The sequence below is a fragment of the Accipiter gentilis genome, chromosome 15 (genome assembly GCF_929443795.1).
Source record: "Accipiter gentilis chromosome 15, bAccGen1.1, whole genome shotgun sequence".
NCBI classification, from domain to species: Eukaryota; Metazoa; Chordata; class Aves; order Accipitriformes; family Accipitridae; genus Astur; species Astur gentilis.
In genome coordinates this window covers 1,595,249-1,615,902 of record NC_064894.1, presented here as the reverse complement: position 1 = coordinate 1,615,902, position 20,654 = coordinate 1,595,249, and the positions used below count along the sequence as shown (strand labels likewise).

Here is a 20,654-nt window from a genome sequence, read left to right as displayed (position 1 = left end):
ACTGTAGTTGATTTTTTTTTTTACCTCCCACTTCCATGCTCACCTCTGATAAGATGTACAATGTTAGGGAAGTAGGTAGCCAACCATATTAATATGTTTACGTAATGGGATAATTTGTCATTATTTGCTCGTGAGGCAACGGGACATACCATACCTTGTTACTTGTTCAGTACTGGGAGTGCAGAAGAGGACAATGATGAATGGCATAGGACTGATGGAGACACGCAGGACAAGATCAAGCACAAAAAGTTGATAAAAGGCTTCAGTACTCTGACAGAGTGGTGTGTGGTTTAGGCACAGTGTTAATTTGGAGCGTGGTTTTGCACAGCTCATAATCGGAGCCATCGGGACACAGTTCTTTGCTGCCGCAGGCTGTTCGCCGCAAGAGAGGAAACCAGCTTGGGTGGTGTCGAGGCAGGAAAAGGGAAATAACCCAGTGTGGTTAGCTGTGCCCTCTGCTATTCCAGCCAGCCCCAAACATTTTGAAAATGATGTTTTGAAGGACTGTATTTCAAGGAAAAGAGGGCTATGAGATTATACAATTTTCTGCACAGTCTTGGCTCCATAGCTTTATAATGAAAAGAAAGAGAATAAAAGGAAAAGGTGGCGTTATCTTGCTTGGCACAATTTTACCAATCACTGTATTTTTCATACAGGGTTATTGATATTTTTTTAATTTTTAAGTTAAAAATATGTTAGGAGTATGGCAAACTAGTCTGTATTAAAATCAAAGTAATGAACGTCATTGCATGAAAGGTATCTCAAAGACAATGCTTTACACTGATGCGCATTACTGATAACCTTTAACTTTTTCATGTGATTGGATAAAGATCTCTTGATAAATAATACTTAGTAGGGAGAAGAAACATGATTAAAAATGTGGTATAAAATCTGTAAGCGGCAGTCCAGAAACATAAAATATGGAATAGCTGTCAAGACAGATACATTGAATTAGCCAGAAATACAGACTTAGGATTAATTCATATTTCTAAATACATTTTACTCTCCAGAGACCAGCATAGGGAGGACTATTTACAAACACTTACTGCGTGTACCTACCTGCTAAGGATAGGGTAGTTAATTAGATACTGCATCCGACTTCTGCTAGGTGTGAGAAACTGCTTCAACACCGTGAAGAAGTGAACCAAAACAAGGTATAATGGTTTTCGTAAAACATGCCTGTGGGGCTCCCGTTGCCTTGTACAGTTTTTCTCCGTTTGGTGACCGCATGCCTTACACCGGTATAGCTCCATACGGCGGGGAGCACCCAGCGCCGTGCGCACACGGGGCGCGGAGGGGAGCAGCGGGGAGGTAGGGCGGCTCGTTCACAAGTGCAGGTAGTGCTTCTGCAAGTCAACGATAAAAAAGGACAGGCCGGTGAAGGAGCTTGAAATTCCCTAAACCCATCAGTGGGTGCGAGTCGCTCATCTGGAGGAGAAGGCACGTCCTGCCGGCCTCCTGATAACCACCGAGAGGTACATCTCTGTGCGCCCACATACCGAGTTTAGCCCACTGTTAGTGATATACTGGGGTTACTGTTTTGACCAGGGTAATTGTACTACTGATGGGTATTTGTTACTGTGCTGTTATTCTGAGATAAATAGTTTATCCCAAAAGCTGTTGTGTGCTGGTGTCTGTTACCACGTCTGGAACCTATAGCATGGCGGGGATGTCTGAAGCCCCTACAATGTCGGAGGTGTTACTGTATGTACTTCATGGCCCCAGCGAAATGCACAGTTAAAACTGGATGAAAAGAGCATAAAGAGCTGAGAGGAGACGCTCGAGTAGTCAAAGATGGACATCATTTATGAAAATGGTTTCTTGTCAGATGTTTTGAAAGGGGCTCTGCTCAGACACCCAGGGGTGAGAAATTAAAAGGTCAATTTGCAAAGAATGTTTAGTGACTGTGCTCTAACCTGGAGTTTAGAGATCTATGTATATATGAAGGCCTCCTTTATCTTAAAATCTTGTCGGTTAAATATTTTGTGTTTTATTAAATAAATAGAAAGAAAGAAACAAAGGAAAAAAAGAAAGGAGGAATGGTTCGCATTAAAGGAGCTGCCTGGCTGTCCTAGCTTCCTGAGAAGCAAAAAATGCAGAACTTGAGCCTCCCTCGGGCACGTTCAGGTAATCTGAGGGAGTGGACGGCAGCCCACACCAAATTCAGATGTGGGAGAGTTGTGGTTTTCCTCCAGTGCAGGGCATGACTCACAAAGGTCTGGGACCGGAGGTTATGTTCAGTCAGACTAGGTTGACCACAAGCTCATTGCCAGTTTTCTTCTAATTAGGACAAAATCACTGTTTCATATGGAAATTTCCTGGCTCCCGTTTAAGATCACAGAATAAGGCATAACGTGCCATGTGTGTAGCGCTTAATAAATGGGACAGTGCGCTCGGTATCGCTGCGGACCCCAAGTCCGTGCTAGAGAAGGTTTGTCAGAGCCTACGCCCGCACCTTTTGGCAGATGCGGACCCTAAGGCGACGTCTGCCACCTCGGTGCCAGTAGGGCAGGTTTCCCAGGTTGCAAATTTCGAAACAGATTCCACAAACTAGAGATGGTGATACCATTTTCGCAATTACGCGTGATTGTTTCTCCCACACCGTAAGTATTTAGGGCCAGACACTTAAAGGCACTTAGGCTAACACAGGTTTACTTGGGGAAGATTATAATTCTGTACTAGCGCGTCCCAGTCTGGTTGGTACGTGGTGCCGCTACATATTCCTTCCTCCCCCCGTCCGTCCCACTGCCCTCGTTGGCACAGCTGGAGCCAGTCACGTTTGGGGCTAAGGTCGGTTGGCGGTAACTGCTCGAATCTTTTAAATCTAGCCCATGCCCAGTCTTCCAGGATCCCGCCTTACTCTGCTATTCTTCCTCTCTCTCCTGTTTTTTGCTACTCCGAATTGTCTACAGGGGCATTATGTTACCCCTGCCCTGAGCCCCGACTGCAAGAGCCGGCGGGAGCAGCCCGGCCGTCCTTGGGGCCGCGCGGGCGCGCGCTGCAGGGCTCTGCCAACTGCTCACCAGTACGGATACCTGTACAGACTTGGGTGCGTTGGCGCCTTGTTTGCTTTTTCAATCCCACGGTTTTTCTCAGCATAAATTATAGACTTCTGTGCCACAAAACCAGTTGGTGTTCGAATGAACTCGCAGCCCTCGCAGCTTTGGAAGGAGCAGGAGTATAAAGTTGGCAAAGGTATTTTAGAGCAAGCTATGTGCTTTGCTTGGTCAGTGCCCAGCATAAAGGAAATTTTCATTAAATTGAACCTAAATGACAGTTAAAAAGGGTTAAATAATTTGTCAGTGCTGTAAATTATACATTTTTAGATACTCAATTCCTGAATATTCTGACAGTTCAAATGATGGAGTAAATAAAGTGAATAATATAATTCATGTAGGTCCTATTCACTGTGCTGCAATTTCATCTTTTTATGATGTTTCTTTTTATTACTTCTCTACTTCTGAAGAATTATTATTCTTTAACCTCTTCAGTACAGCCTTGTACTCACTTTCACTCAGATGCATGTCAGAGATGGCATTTCCTTTAACAGGAGAATTTCTTTGCATGTTTTCTTTTCTCTGTCTGAGTTTTGAATAAATATTGCAGTGTACTTCTATTTGTGACAATGTTATCTAGAATCCAGGAGATGGCAGTAGTTGCCAATAATTCATTTGTAAAATAAGCCTATTTACAAAAGCTGAAAAATAGAGAGATTACACTAAGAGGAAAGCTATGTGTGTAAACATATTACAACATATCAAATTATTAGTATTATTTATCAGTTTTTAAGTTCTAAAAGGGGCTATCAAATAGGACTTGCAAATACGTATGTTAAAGAATTTGCCGTAACACTGAATTTCTTTTTTTTTTAATCCAGCTATTAATATTAGTCAACCAAGTTTCAGTGGCACGGATGACTTTGGCTATACCTCATTCCTAGCCTATTCTACAATCCCAAATATCACCTTCTACTATGAATTCCGCTTGAAGTTCCAGTTGGCAAACCACCACTCAGCTTTACAAGAGAACCTGATTTTTTTCACTGGACAGAAGGGCCATGGTAAGCTTTGTTTTTATTACCCATCCTTACAGCATTTCAAATATTCATTAAACAAGTAGGATCAAAATGTACACAGCTTTTTCTTGATTCTTTTTAGGGTATCATTGCATTAGGAGGAAAATAATCTCTTCAATACTTCATTGTTTTGTAAACACACAGTAAACAATCAGGTTGTATAAGTGTTTCTTTTCATTAAGGAGAAATATAACTGCTTCCAGTAATTAAAGTCAACAGTTAATCTGACGCTTGAGGTAGCATATTTCTGAACAAAATAAATGGAAACCAGAAGACTAAGGTTCTCTTTTCAGTCAGACATAATAAACATAAATTTCATTATTGATTATATTTATTTGGTGCACACTTTGGAGACATGCTGCCTCAAATCTTCTTCCACTGATACTTACTTCGTTGGAAAACCAGTCCGTCCGCCCAACATGCCACGGCCACTCTGCCGTTCTTCTGCCCATGTCCTCACACGACCTGCCGCAGGAGCGGCCGGGAATTGCTGCTGTTGTCACAGTGGCTGCGCTTCCGTGGCCCGCGGGAGTCCCCAGCCAGAATTGGACTCTGTGTTATTTACGTTAAATAATAAACCCTAACCCCTGAGATCGCTCGATGCAAGTTAACCCAAGCTAGCTACAAATAAGTTGTGCTTACAGTCTGTATCGCAAAGTGTTTGACTTGGTCTGATTACCACAGCTGGGAAGCAGGTTATATAAATCTACTTACAACATTTGTACTAAGATTTTTGCAATACTGCTGGTATCTTTTCACGGCACCCCACTGCGGCAGGCTGGCCCAGCCTCAGCATTGAAATGGGGTAAACCAGCAATACTACTTGTGTTCTGTCTGTCTTAGCATTGCTGTCCACACAGGACCCGTAATATTGATGAAAGTTGGGAAAAGTTTCATGAAATGCTAATGCAGACTTAAAGCAGTCAGGGTAGAAAGTACTTTATACTTAATAGATCATAGGAATCATACTACTTATTTTTACTTTAATTGTTTCTGTAATTGGAGCAAGAGGTAAGTTTGGGGTTTGGAGCTGTCATATGGGATTGTTGAAGCCTAGGAGGGAGGTTTGGTGATGTGTTGTTAGGTCTAAACCCATCACAGTAGGGGAGTGATTTAGGTATATAAATATAAGTCTCTACTGCCACAGTAGATGCTTTACCATATCCCAAACATCACATGAGTTTGGCAGATATGGCCCATGACTTATGGGAACCCTATACTTACGCTGAACAGTATCAGAAAACTAATACTTCAGGAAAATTTAAGAGGGAAGAAATTACTATTAGCAGTTTTAAGATACTGAGGTCCAAACTACATTATTAAAAATCAACATTATACAGTTAGATGTACATCGCACAAAACAATTGCAGTGCACCACATCCATAGGATACCGGGTATCCTCCATTTGCTATGTTAATACATTTGGTATCTTCTTAGGTCTTGTTTTCTATTAAATTTCTTTACGATAGTTCCTGTACCCTGTGGGGCTTCTTCCCCTTTCTCCCTGTGGTAGATTTCCGAGAGTCAGACTGTTGCAATGCAAACTAAAACGTCAGCATAGAATGGCTTGGCAGTTTACATATCTGTGATATAATTGAGCCTGTTACTTTTCATTGGCAAAGATCCTGCCAAATGTAGCTAGTGCAGCTCAGCCAAGCAGCTGCACTTCAGTGTGCCATGAGACCCTGGTACAGCACCTGGACAAACAGCCGCAAATTGATTTAGTTTATCGAGTTGATTACCCAAATTAGCCTAACACAAATAACACCCCTCATGCCACATTTTACTCCCACAACAGTCACCATTCACTCCCTGGCACCTTTTCCTTTCACTTGCTATCGCAGTTCATTCCTAGGCAGTTTTTCCTTTCACTCACTAATTATTTATTGTTGTGGATGGAGGAGATACTGTCTTTCTTTTTGGGGGTAGCCAAGTAGAAATGGTGCATGGAGTTGACATTACCTAAACCATTTCCACCTAGTCTTTCAGAAGCCAGCGTCCCCATCATTAAATTTTTATAACAGTAATACATAGTTCTTTTGTAATACAAACACAAATGAATCGTTAGAACATTCTTTGCAATGACAGGAATGAACCACTGCATTCAGACACTTTTCTGCAAACTTTGGAACTGAATTTCAAACTGTCAGTACAGAAATTGTAGGAAATGTAGCCAAACAGATACTATACCAATTCATCCACTGTCTTTACGCAAGTTAGAAAAAAGGCAAATATGAAAAGTAGAGCACCAATGGTGCAAAATAACTTGATTTTCTTTCAGTTACAGTAATCAAAAGCGAATAAGAAAAAAAAAAATTGCTTAAAAATAAAAGACACATGGCACTAAAGTTTGTCTCAAAAAGGCCTGCCTTCAGGGTGTACCCTGTAATGTCAGAGTCGTTGTGAAGTGTAGGTCTTGCAACTGCATTTAGCTGAAATGAGTAAAAAAGATTCTTACTGGTGTCATATTTATTAACCAAAATACTAGCATTCTGGGTTTATTTTGTAGTTGTCAGACAGAAACCTGGCTTTTTATTCTTTTGCACATTGTGGGTGTTTTTTTAAACACTGCCGTGCAGTGGTAATGCATTTCTGCAGCCCCGTGGCAAATGATGGGTGGGCAGCAGAGCACCGGCTGTCAGCAAGGCTGAGAAACGATGAGGCGCCTGGTAAATAGCTGCGTAGCAGTTTTATTTATTTTCCCCTTAGTTTAAATGGTTGGGGAGACTGAGTAAGCCCTGTTTTAATTACCAAAGAGCGGCATTTCTTACCAAGTGAACTTTGCTTCTTTCACCAAGAGGAGATGCTGTTGTTCTACAATTTACTTTTTACTGAGTACCAAGAAATAATGCTCTCACCATGAGGCGCGTGAGGGTTTTTTGCAGCCTGTGATCTTGCTGCAAGGAAGTATTTTTACTATTCCCTTTGCATTTTCCCCTTTCTCCATTTCATCCCATTTCTCATAGTTAGCATTCTCTTGCAGTTTTCTACCTGATTCCTCTCCACCGTCGTCTCTGCCAAAACCACGGACACTGATGTCGTGGCTAACCTTGAGAGGTACTATCAAATATTGCCTAACGCAGAGACGGTAAAGCATCTTCTTCCTCTTACCCCCCAAAGCTGACACATCAAAAGTCACCTTGTTGTGATATCTCACCTAACCCCAGACCTCTCACAGCAGTCAGACTAGCAGTGATCGCGATTTCCCCCGATCACAGTGGACACGTCCTCTTCTTTAAGTCTCGGGGCTACGCCTGACCCCTGGCTTGGGTTGGAATACTTGAAAAACATCTCCTCTTGCCCCAAGCCAGGACAAAAGTTGCCCCACCAGAGCGGAGGGGAGGTGTGAACCACCAGGTACTGGCCACGGACCCCCATGCACCGCTTGGTTTTGGGGGGGAGAGAAGTCCAGAGTGAAGGAGTGGGGCTTTAACATACATTGAGCTTATGTAAATAGTTGTTTGGTACTTATTTTGTAAGTGGGAGTAATAATGTGAAAGCAAAAGCAAATCCACCTGTATTGCTTGCCCTGTGAATATTAAGATAGCAGTACCGCAAAAGGGTAGCAGCTTTTGTCTCCTGTTTCCAGAATAAGATTTTTCAAATTTTAGATCAGTTCAGGCTGAATACGTGCTAACTACCATTGCTTTCAAACTGGAATAAACTTACAAGTATAGTTCTTTACTTATCAAAGAAGAGGAGGTAAATATGTATATGTATAAATATGGATGTGCTCATTATCAGACAGAGAAAAAGGAAGTCTGAAGTCAAGTTATTCACTTGACTAGAAAGAAACTGTTTTCAGGAAATAGAAAAACAGTGAATATAAAGGTCTTCAAAATTAAAAGCACTAAAACACTGACGGTTTCAAAAAGCTCACGTCTAAAAAGAGGAAAGTGCTGCTGAGTGTGCTGTTCGCAACTCAAGCGTGAGATTATTTATACATACCAAACATTTGCTCACAGTGTAAACTATTTTTAAAGGATGTTTACTGCAGTCCTATGTTGCAGGACATTTAAAACTGGTATGTATAAAAGTGTGCTTTTTCAACAGCTGCAGGGTTTAATTATATGACAGTAAAAAATAGTTTAAAACAGATAATGCCAAGTTTCAGTTGCTGTTCTCTTGCAATAAAAAGGCACTGTCCTTGTTCCCCCCCTAAAAAAAAAAACAACTTTCTTTTGAAGGATTTTTGCTGATGATAGCACAGGTAGTCCTAAATGTAAAGAAAGTATTTACTTCATATTTTCAAACAAATTAGTTCTAAACTGAAAGTTGAAGAAGACTTCAGAGAATTAAAGCTGTTCTGACCAGGGAAACTTCAGTAACAAATACTCTAGAGCTAACAACAGATACAAAACCAGAAAAAGGCAGGAAATTTTTCCTCCCCAAATTCCATCTATTAGGGTATACTCTACAAAACAAACACCATTGGTTTTCATAGCTAAAATATTTAAGTCACTTAACTTACAACCTTGAAAGTGTAAAATATGAAAACATTTGGGATCTGATTCTATTTGCAGTTATATTAGTGTAAGAAAAAAACTAAGTCAATAAAATTATGCCATTGTAGGTCTAATGCATAAGTAGAAGTCAACCATTTTTGAACCCCTAAATAAGAGGATCAGAAATCGACAAAAATAATATGAATTTAAGATGGCCTTAGTTCTCTGAAGCCTCCTCAAGAGCCTGTTTTCCTTTCCATTCTTGGTACGGAGGAGTAAGACAAAAGAATCAAAACCAACAAAACAGTTAAAAGCTGTCTCATTTATACAGACCATTAATTAATATTATCTTCACCATCAGGTCGATTTTGTAGAGTGCTGACACTGTTGCATTCCTTCTGTATACTTCATTTCCAAGAAAGCATTTTAAAAATTCAGACAGCATTTTAAATAACACTTTGTCTTTAACGTGCCTCCCCTAGTTTTGCAGGCCAAATCATGTAAGTACATTGTGGACAGTGCTGAAAATAGAAACTTTGGTAACGATTTAAAAAAACTGTTATTTTCAGTTTGGAAGTCCTTCACTGGCAATGTCCCAGTGTAACTGAAGGCAATGGGGTTTCATCCAGTCATGAACAAATCATTGTAATAAAAATGAACAGTGTTTGTGTTCTGTTCAACTGAACGTAACTGCATACTTTCTACAGAGGCTATGTATTCAAATTCTTTGGAATAAGCGCTTCTTTTTAATATATATTCATGTTGCATCAAAATAGTAACTGTATAGAAGAATCAAACTTCTGTATAGAAAAAGCAGAGTGCTGTTCCGCCCCGTCCTCCCGCCCCACACTGCAAATGCAGCACGTTCATTTACAGCATATGAAATAAGGGGAATATGCCAGTTTGAGCTGTGAAACAGCAGTATGCAGAGCTTCAGTGGGAGGACGAGAGCCACGTATCATTGCTTGTGGTGGGGAAAAGCCCGCTTTATCTTTTGCAAATGAAGCAAATTCCCCATGTGCTTGGAGCAGGGGGCATCGAGACACCCATTTGAAATGAGGGCCACTGTGTGACACTGCAAGAACAAACAGGAGGATACCTTCCCTAAAACAAATACAAAATGAGATAGCCTTATGAAAACAGAAAAAATATCAAATAAAACACAGTGTAGGGGCATGAAATTGAGCACTGAAATGCTTGAATTCATGGGAGAGTTGTAAAAAGAAACAGAAAGCTTTGAATTTCAATTCAGGACACCCTAATCCAAAACTGAGAACATTCTTCCCTTTTACCATTGTTTGTATCCCAGTTCTTTTGCCCTGCTAAGAGTATGTGCAAAAGAAATGGCGGGCTTTGTAAAAAGAAACATTTGATCATGTTTTCTCTAACTAATGATGGTTCCACTCTTGCCTACAGGAGAAGAGGGATTAATTCTCTTCAAAAATGCTAGTGTAAAAATCCACTTACTTGGATGACCAGGAATGGGTCCAGGAATTGGATTCTTACTCATAGGCTTTATGTCTGACCTAAAATCTTTCAAATGAGATTTTATAGTATAGTACCTGAAAAGCACAGACTACTACTTCCAGCATACAGTCCTAAATGTAAAGAAATTAAATTATTTACTGCAAATTTGGAAATGAAAGAGTTCTAACCTGAAAGTTTAAGAAGAGTTCAGAGAATTAAAGAGAAACTCCAGTAACAAATACTCGAGAGCCACCCTAATCGGGGGCCGCTCCAGTGACGTCTCCAGGCCCTCCTGAGGCCTGCCGCTCCTCTTCCTCACCTTGCAGCTGCAGGTGCCCTCAAGTTCTGAGGCTGTTGAAGTCCCCACCACGAAAGCTGAAAGCGTACGGGCCTAGAATGAAGTCATGGGCTATAACTTGGAATTTCAATTTGCTTTTTCTAAGATTTTTGGAGAAAGTTGAGCATTTATTCATGTTGCTGGGCGGGGGGTGGGGGAGCGGGACGGGGACAGCAATGACTGCTAAATTCACCAGGCTCGACAGGTTTTGTGGATGTCATTAACCTACTCTAGTATGAAAAAGAACTTCCTTCAACAAGCCTGTAAATACGTTCAAAATCTCTGCAGTTTCTATTTTAAATCCACAAGAATACTGGAAATAGTGTTGCAAGTTAAACAGAGAATATTAAAAATATATACAAAACTAAAACCTTCCTTGCTAAAATTTTCCTAAACTCATATATTTTCAGTAGATTTGGAGGATAGTTTATGCATTAGGATTCACTCAACCCTCAAATAAGTAGTTACTCTGTTTTTGTCTTTTCAGGTCTGAATGGAGATGATTTCTTGGAGTTAGGCCTCCGTAATGGCAGAGTAGTATATAGCTACAACCTAGGTTCTGGCACAGCAACAATCATTAGTAAACCACTTGATCTGACACTCAATATTCATGTCATCCATCTTGGCAGATATCTCCAAAAAGGTTGGCTGAAGGTAAGAGGCTATTTCCTTTAGAAGGACAGCTTTTAGATGAAAGTGTTCTTTTTTTCACATTTTATATGGAAAGTTTAAAAATGACTTTTGTCTTTCCCTGTTAAGTTTGGAGGACTGCCTTCATTAGTTGTTCCTAAATAAGGTAAATTCCTTTGTTGTAACAAATATAAATGTTTTACTCAAAGGTGGATGATCAGAAGAATAAAACCGTCACTTCTCCTGGGAGACTGGTTGGACTCAATGTCTTCAGTCAGTTTTATTTAGGAGGCTACCGCGAGTATACTCCAGAACTCCTACCAAAGGGACCCAGATTTAAGAATGGCTTTCAAGGTAAAGATTATACTGTCTTCAATTCCTTTTAAAACATGCGTTAAATTGTTTCAGTTTCTTATGAAATAAAGATCTAAAATCTCTGTCTTATAAGGAAAGAAACTAGGATCTCCTTGGCTGAGATTCCTGTGGCTTCTTCATTATTTTACTACAATATCTAAGAAACACAATGCAAAGAGAGGCTTTGCTAAATATTTTTAATACTTTTTCTGATGAAAATGGAAGTTTGCCATGATATCATTTCTTCTTATCTGTCCCTGTTCTACAGCATCGCTCCAAAAGGACTTTCTTTCTCTGTGGTAAAGTAGTTTTGATTCTTCTCCCAGCTAGCTCTGACCGTTGTCACTGCCGGCATTGGTTTGGGTAATAGTTTTCATGCTGAAAGCTTCTTTCTGGTAGGACATCATAAAATCTGATTTTTTTTTCCTGACATCATGGTCTAGGTCTCTAGACAGGACCTAAGTAATTCCGGTTAGGAATATTTCAGCTATTCATCTAACAGATCATAATTCCTACCTCGAAACTGATATTTGAAGCTCTGTAGAAAGCTTAATTCAACTCTTACCAGATCAACAATGAAGCAAAGGATTTGTTCATACACTTCTTTATTTGCATTCCTTACTTCCGTAGAAATAATGCGCTTGATATTTTTGAGGTAAACTTCAATTTATTTTAAGCACTGGAAAGCCTTTCAAATGAAAAGAAAACATTTTGCCATAGCACAGTTTGAGTTCTTAATTATAAAATTGGGGGCACATTAGGAAAAGCAAGCATAACAGTAAGATTCACTTTCATACATTACTACACTCCATTTCCACTAAGACCACATAACTGCCTCTTTTCCAGCCATCACCTTACTTTTTCTTCTTACATAGAAACTTCCTTGAAATCAATTTCTTATCCTATAATCAACTTTTCACTCAGAAAGTCATACAAATTAACATTTCATCTGTCTCCATCTTTTCAGGAAGTATGGATTGAATAGTTATACTTTTCATAGCTTCTTATCAGCTTGCAAACTGACATATCATAAAACATAATGTCTATGCAAGTATTTTAATAGTATCAATATTTGTGAAGAACTTATGGCTTTTTTTATAGACATGTTAATGTTAGGGGTGACCAACAGGAATCTCTGGTGCTTCACTTTAAGCACAAAACTTTTCCAGTTTTAAAGGTTCCTCGTGTTGCGACTGTATTGGGATGGCCAAATTTCTCCAAAAGCAGGATGAATATTCTTCCAAAAAATAAAAAATATTTCAAAGTTCATGTACTGTTAGTTACCATGCTATTTATTGATTTTTCTTACTGTTTAAAAAGAAGTCTTTATCTCAAAATTTTGTCAGACATGTAGCTCATAAACAGTTTTCTCTTTGTCCCTATCATTCGCAGTATTAAGTCTACTATATTTGCTAATTCATTCCATGCTCCAGTTCCCAGCAGCAGCTTGTCTCTGTTCTCCAGAGGATATTGACTTTCAAGGAAGCCACGCTTCCCTGTGACCGATGTCCTACGACATTTCTTACGCAGTCAGCATCTCATTTGTTCTTCTAGCTCAGAAATCTCCCGTTTCAGCTCTCAGGATCCTCAGGATCAGAAATACACCTCCATAGCCCTTCTGCAGAGTGGGAACCATAAGACCACTAACATAAAGGAAAATATTGAACCATTTTACTTCAGCCAGTCTGCAGGTATAGGGAGCCCACAGAAACTCTGGAAGTGACAGTCAAGATAAGTTTATGTAGCACATAGTTGATTAAACCACTCAGACTTTTGGAAAGATGCTGTTGGCTGCTTTTAAAGACATGATTTATTCAACCCATTTTGCTTCTAGTACCAGAGTGTACCTCTCCTTTTGTAAGCAATCACTGTTGGATCAAGAAACATTGAGGTCAGCCTGGCTGCTGCAGCCTGACTGTCCCTAGTGCCAGGACTTTACTCTGTACCATGTCCTTCCTTACCTGCCTTCAGCCGCTGCGGTTCAAGTCGCTTCCACGGGGGAGGAGGAAACTGCAAATAGATGTCTAATAAACCGTAATTTAATAGTCAAAAGAGTGGGAATTTTAAGTTTAGGAAATCTGGGGATCAGCACCTACAGATTCTTCTGATAGGCTGAAGAAAGTTTGATGGTGCCTGAGCGATTCAGAAAACTTCCCCCAGCCCCTGTGAGAAGCTGAAGACATTTTTCAGCCTACTGCATCAAACTCGGATCTTCAGGATCAAACCAAGTTTCACTCACAAATTCAGAAACTTCTTTCGAGTTCCTCCTGCAAACTTGGCTGTGTCAGAAAACCTCTCCACTATTCAGAATAGTTGGCAGTCTCTCATTAACAGAGGCCCAGAACTGGCAGAGCAGAGGGAATTCAGGTCAGAAAGAAAGCACATTCATTAGCTGATCCCTCTGCAGAAGGTTCTATAGCGCTTGCTATGACAGGCTCAAATTGCTGCTCTGAGTCCTTCATCTGCACCCCACTGACTAAGAATTAGAAGAAATACGAAAATTAAATGAAAAATTCAGTTGAACTCATAAAGCTGGCCCAAAATCCTCGTGTGCCTACTATGTGCTTTGTTTACAAGTGCTCAAGAACTGTTTCTAGCCTAGAGGTTCTGCTGGTACAGTTCAACTAGTCATCAACAGAAGTGCTACTTTATTTTCCACGATGACCTTCCCAGTTCTTGGGTACTCACTGTGCTTTCTGTTGTTTACACAGAGCTCTGGGCTGCTTTTTCTTAGCACTCCAGCAAGACTCAGGAGAACAGAACATGCTTTATCTGCTACTGATAAACAGATGAAACATTAGTTAGGATTTACCAAGCATACGGTGGCCTAAAACCAACACTGTTAAAAGCAAAGAAGCAATAATATGAAGACTGTAAATAATCATCAAACTAGGTTATTTTTAAATTGCTTGATATGAGGTTTTGAATTACCAGTTATGTGTCAATATAAGCAGAACTACAAAGTGTGAGTAATATGGAAAAAGCCTGTTTAAGAAAGCTGCTTTTACTAACATTGTTCTAACTGTGGTTAAAATAGCTATCTTGCTATAAATATTACTTATACTTTGTTCAAAACAAATTACATGATTATAAAAAAAAATCACAATTGAACATTCATTGTGTCTTTTAGTTGCAAGTCGTCTTCCTACGTGATTCCAGTGAATCATGCAAAAACTCATATTAAGTGTTTTTTTAAACAAACAGCGTGATGATAGCTTTCAATCTCCATATCATATCCTTTCCCTGCTTTCAGTGTTAAGCAGAGAGCCTCTGGCGTGCACTGCTGAATACTATTCTCATGATTTCAAGCACAGTGGGAATTCACCATATCTCGGCTAAATTGTATAAATCAGGTTTAGAAAGGTATGAGCATTTCCAAATACATTACTGTACTGGTTTAACTGAAGTGGTTTAAAACCCGATTTTTAGTTTAAAATTGTATATATTTATGTATAGATCTGGATGACATTTCAAAAGCGCTTAAGGCTACCGTTAAATGTGACTCTAAATAACTTGGATATTCAGATATATTTTGAAAAGTTACTTAGGGTTTGATCCAAAAAGATATAATGCATAGCATAATCTTCAGCTTTGCAGTACATAAATAAGCATGTGGATCTGGAAACGTGATTTGAAAATACTAAGTTAGACCGGTAAGGCTTACCATCCTGTGCAGTCACTAGGAAGAGCAAAGACTTTCCGAAGGGGCGATCCCAGAAAGCCCACAGGCTAAGCAGGAGCTGCCTGGAGGTAGCAAGTAGGGAACATCTCTGCTTCACTCTGCAGCTTTGGCTCCTCTTTTCACTTGGGATACCAATGTATTAGCAAACTAAAAGAATGTCAGGGCATAGATCCAGGCACTGACACTCAATCATCTCTACAAATAAATTCTTGCTGCTCCCTGACAAATATTTGATCTGGGGTTTTTCCAAATACTTCTTCGGTGTATTTAGGGACTTAACATAATCTAGAGACCATTTCCCATCAGTAGTTTGGATGCAGCTATAGTGTTCTGGAAAGTAATAAAAGTTTGATGATATAATTGTGACTACAGCAGGTCACTTGCCCACAGGACCAACTAACGGGCCCTGGAAGTGTTTACCTTACTAGTATACATTAAACTTTTGAATTATTTTCTGAGATTAAGGGCCTAAAGGAGCAGCATACTCCTGCTTTAAAATGTGGTCATGTGCGACATGATCTGTATGTACCACGGACTGAAACTTTCACTTAAGAAGGGGAGAATCTGGGTCTTCCCTTGAAGGAGTCCTTTTCAGCCTAAGGAAATTCAAGTCCACATTCCCTGCCTGCTTTGTATTAGCCAGTGTTCTCTGGATTCTTACATATTTTACACTAAACAGACTTCTTGGCATCTGTTCTCCTTTTTTTTCCGGACGGGTTTTTTTTTTGACTGATTTTATCTGATGTAGATGCATTTGTGAACAGCATGTGTGTGTAAACACAAAATTGCACCTAGTCACTCCTTACTCACGGCCTTTGCATTCTGTCTATTCCTTCAGAAATTCATTCTGTTGTTTTACCTGTCATTAAATGAAGGAAGTTACAATCATCCACTCATTTGCCTGGACAGAAAGTAGCCAGCAGACCTTTAGCTCACGTAGATGGTATGGTTGCCCACCCACTGAAGACATTCTGGTGCAACCCATTCATTGAGGCTTGGCACCGTCCTGTTGTTCGGTTTGTTTTGACTTCCTATGTCTGTTTTAAACTTCATTTATTTTTTCTGTCTACTTTTGAGGTTGCATTTTTGATGTTCAAGTTCGCACCAGCATGAATGAAGAGTTTAAAGCACCAGGGATTCCAGAAGGTCACCCCAATTCTGGTCGCAGTGTTGGACAATGTAAAGAATCCCCATGCAGTTTAATAAAATGCAGAAATGGTGGGAAGTGCATAGACAGCGGCTCTACTGTTTAGTAAGTATTTTCTTCTGTTGTAGACTACGGAATAGACTGATCTCTAGACTAATAACTGTGGTAATTTAGTGGCTTGATAACAGAAGTCTCCAGGAGCCTATCATCTTATTAGAAAGAAAGAAAGAAAACTGCTGAAGGGTTCATTCAGTTACACACAGAATTTTGATCTTACATTAATAAAATCAGAACTAAAATATTAAAATTATGGTTAGGGCAATTCCTGGGGAAATTTTTAAAGAAATTCCATGGACTGGTTCTGCTCCACTGAAGTCACTGGCATCCAGACTTAATAAAAAATCCATGGGAAGAACTAGATGCGTAAGAAAGACCTTTTTTAAAAAAAACTAAGTGAGCAGCCTAGCTGGCAGAGAACAAATAGCAAAGAGGAGAGCTTGACTGTCTAATGTCTGGCCATGGCTGATGGGCCAAAAGTAGGTGACTTCTGTTTCCTGGAAATTAGTATTTTCCTCCAAGAACCCCTTTCTGGAGTAATCCACTAACTGCCCAACATCAGAAAGTTCTGAGGCAGTTTAAATCCTTAGGAGCTCCCTTACCTAGGACCAGTGCATCCTTCTCTCCTGCTCAGTCTCTCCCTGATATACACAGTTCTCTGTGCCTCCAGTTGTGATTTTTGTGGATACTTTCCTGAGTCTCAAATTCACCTTCCCTGCTCACTCTTCATGCCATCCTCAAGTGTTCATTCACCATTGCCTTTCCAGATGTAAAACCTTCTTAATCCATCTCAAACAAAACAAGGTGTGTTAGTAAGGATCTCATGTTAAAATTGTTTGAACTAGGTCAGTTCATCACACAAGCAGTTCAGCTGGCTGATCTATGGGGTAGTAAGTGGTGGCAAGGACAGCTGGCCCAGGAGACGAGTCTGTCGTCTTCCATGCCTTATCACTAGTGTAGGTGGATCTTACTGTGCAGACTGTAAAGCGTATGAGAAGGAAGAACATTTGCAGTTCCAAATTGCTGTGGCATGTCAACACTTCCATTATAATAAATCTTGTTTCCAAACACTTTGTAACTCAGCTGTAAAACCTTTGCTGAGGAGCACTTTTGATTTTAAAAGTATCTGCCAAGATTAATTATACTTGCTTCCTCTCCTGTGCTGCTACATGTGCTCATTTATTTACACATATTTGCATAAATTTTTAAAAAAGAGAAAAGTGCTGATTTAAAACATCTGAAGGCAATGACTGAAAACACTGCAGACAGCAAGACAGATAAGAAGAAAAAAAACGGCTTTGCACTGTGGAGCCTCTGTGTATGATTCTTCTTCAAAACAACAAGGACCTGTCCTTCTGTGTGCTACAAAGAAAAAGAGTTTGCATATCTGTCAAGCCAAAAACAATCTACTAACTGTGTGTTGGAAAGAGAATTATATGGTAATTGGTTTTGCTGCCCCTGAGACAAATCTTCATTGGTAAGAAAACCTGTACAAAACTAGTGCTTCTAAAGCTAGTAAGGCTGTACTAAATTTGGAAAATTCACCCCTGAGATGCACCATGCCGTTCCCTCCCCATTCTGCTTGCAAGCATATGTATATTTTCTTAAATAGAGCAATGAAGGAAATGCTTTGAAAGATACAATTTGGGACTGCTTTTTAAGTATTGCACTACAGTATGTCCCAACTATTGGACTTTGCAGGATCCTTCCAGAACTGTTAAGCCCTTGACATTCAGAGTGTTTGATCTTTCTGAGGAACAAGAAAAGGGAATGACACTCTTTTTGCTTATGACCATATTAGAGGAGATAGAAAACCAAAACTGCAAGAAAAAAATAAATTCAGAAATGTGGGCTGAAGCATGCCACCCCCCTCTGCCTACCTACACCACCCTGTCCTCGCTTCGGCAACTTCCCCAGCTGTGCTAAGTCATCCTCATGTCTCTAAAGTACACAGAGCCACCACCAGCAAGATCTAGAGAACATCTGGAAAGCAAGTCGCAGGCTAGAGCGGCAGCTGGTGACATAGCTACTTTGGGAAGCTTGATATTACAGGCAAGGTTCTTTTTCACCATTATAATTTCATTATTTGTATTCCAGATTTGTTTAGGAATTGTTCTAAAACTGGGGGCGGGGGGGCACCGGTAATTTGTTTCTTCTGTGTTTTGTTTACTTGTTTGGTTTTAATTTGTATTGACCTACTACTGAATTATATACCTCGCCTCATATTTCAGGACAGCTAGGTCTTCACAGGTTATGTATATATGCATCCATGCACCAGTAACGGCCACTTTTCCTCTCACAAAAAAGTGAAACATTGCCAAAGAGGTGTGGATGTAGCATGCATATCATTTTTTTCAATGTATAGTAGCTGTCAATACCGTCTCACATTTTCTCAGAGGGAACTTCGTTCTGTTTTCAAATCATCTGTGTTCCTTTGAAGAGCAGAGTCGTTAAGGGAACTGGATTTGTGTTCAAATATTTTTTCTCCTGAAATGCGGTATCTCCAGAGGTGTTGGTTGCTTTTTTGAGCTATTTTTATATCTTGCTTTCACAACCCTGCCAGAAAGTGTGCAATGCTGTTAAGCTGTAGATTCAGTTGCTATAGGGATGATGTTTTGATTTAAATAGAAGCAGAAATATACAGCATTCAACTTTACATTTTGGCCAGCAACAGAGCACAACTGCTATGTTTTAACAAAATAAAGAGTAAATATTTGAATGATAAAATGAAGAATTTCATGTTCAAGGGACAATAATATCCTCCATTATTTTATTTATGGCATAGCATCATACAAAATAGAAAATGACATATAACAAGATTGTCTGTGATGTGTTATGGCTACTGCTTGCTGCCGAAGTAAGAGAAAAAGTACGTGTTGTGTGCACTTCGAACAGAACGTCAGACATAATGAGCAGGATTCAGTTTGCTAACTGGAGGCATGTAGTGTCACTTTAGATACCCCTGGGTACACCATTTGGCCTTCAGCTGCTGCTTCAGAAGAGCTTAGCACTTGCATAAGTCTTCTGTCATATCTCCAAGCCTCATGTGGATTTCTCAGTACTCTATAGCTTTCAAATAGCACTAGCTACTTAGGTTTAGGAAATTAAATCATACCCCTATATGGTAGAGGGATGCCCCATAAAATGAGCTGCTGTAGTTTCATTATTAGGTTGGATTCGATGAGAACCAATTTTCAGTGCAAGGATGGAACCAGTCTTTAATGCAAGGACAGACTTCCATGGTTTGTAAGGGGAAAGGCATACCTTTTCTGGTCTTCATAGGGCGTCCAGAAGAGCGCAAGTCTTCTGCAGTTCTTCTGTCTCACCTGCTGGTTTCACGCAGATCTCTCAGATACGACATGCCAGATGGCACTGAACGCCTGTGTTGAGGCAACCGAATGCAGCACCTCATCGTTAGTCATGCATGTGTTGGTTTGTGGGATGGGTAGTGCTCCGGTTCCCCTGACTGGTTCAGCTGGATCGCCGTTGATTAGCATATGGGCTCAGGCACCTACTCAAGGATCCCATCGCCTGAACTTGAGCGTTCAGTGGTCTCTGTCAGAATCTTGTCTCCCTGGTCTCAAGCTGCCTCTCTCGCGTGCCTCTAGGGAGGCAACTGGAGGCCATCTGGGCTCCTAACATAGCACAAAATCAGGTGCCTTGGTCTCAGAATGAATCTCACCTCTTACATCTAAAGAAATGCAATGACCGTCTGGATGATTTACTTTTCGGTAGTCCCGCGAGGAGCAGGGAGTTGCACTCAATGATCCTTATGGGTCCCTTCCAACTTGAGGTATTCTGTGATTCTAAATGGGTCTTTAAATCCCTGAGAGTCAAGGCATTAGCGATGCTGCAAGCCATTGGGTTCTCCTGGTCTGGAAAAACAACAAACAACCGCAACCAAGAAAATACAGAGAAAATCAGACCAGCATGGCATGCCACATGATGGAAAGGATTTGAAATGCTGCCCCTTCCCTTATCTCTCTAAAGATTAGGCAATTTTGGATCTAAACTTCTCAATCCTAGTCCAACTTGCTCAGGAGTGTTAAGCAGAAGGTTGCATTTGTTCATGGACCTTTGCCACTGTAGGCCACAGCAAACATGTTCAGCTCTGTGCAAATAATTTTCAACTCATTTAAAAACATAACTTCTACTAGGTCCTGAAAGACAAGACTGAAAAGAAACTTAAACAGACATAGGCAGACACAAGCAAGGGAAAGGGGAAGAAAGAACCTTTGTGTGTGCTGCCCGACAGCAGCAGCTTCAGCTCCAAACCCCCTGCGTCACAGCCCAAGAAACGGCCGATCCCGTTTGCACTCAGGGAGTTAAATTACTTCCCCTTCTCAGTAGCTTTCATGCATCAAAGCATAACATTTATAGCTGAGATGGAAAGCATTCTGATGCCGACTTTGATGAATTGAGGTGCTTTCGCTTTTGCAAGGTCCTGTCCTCTTTTCCCC

At 40.3% G+C, this 20,654-nt stretch overlaps 1 protein-coding gene across 1 annotated transcript in view; it reads left to right on the top strand.

The window, feature by feature from the left end:
- Nucleotides 1–20,654, top strand: part of EYS (eyes shut homolog) — a 940,845-nt gene that overhangs the window by 895,451 nt on the left and 24,740 nt on the right. The window contains exons 43-46 of the mRNA XM_049818234.1: nt 3,878–4,060; nt 10,812–10,978; nt 11,164–11,308; nt 16,068–16,242. Of these exons, the coding sequence (XP_049674191.1) occupies nt 3,878–4,060; nt 10,812–10,978; nt 11,164–11,308; nt 16,068–16,242 (670 nt within the window). The remainder of the gene's footprint in view (nt 1–3,877; nt 4,061–10,811; nt 10,979–11,163; nt 11,309–16,067; nt 16,243–20,654) is intronic.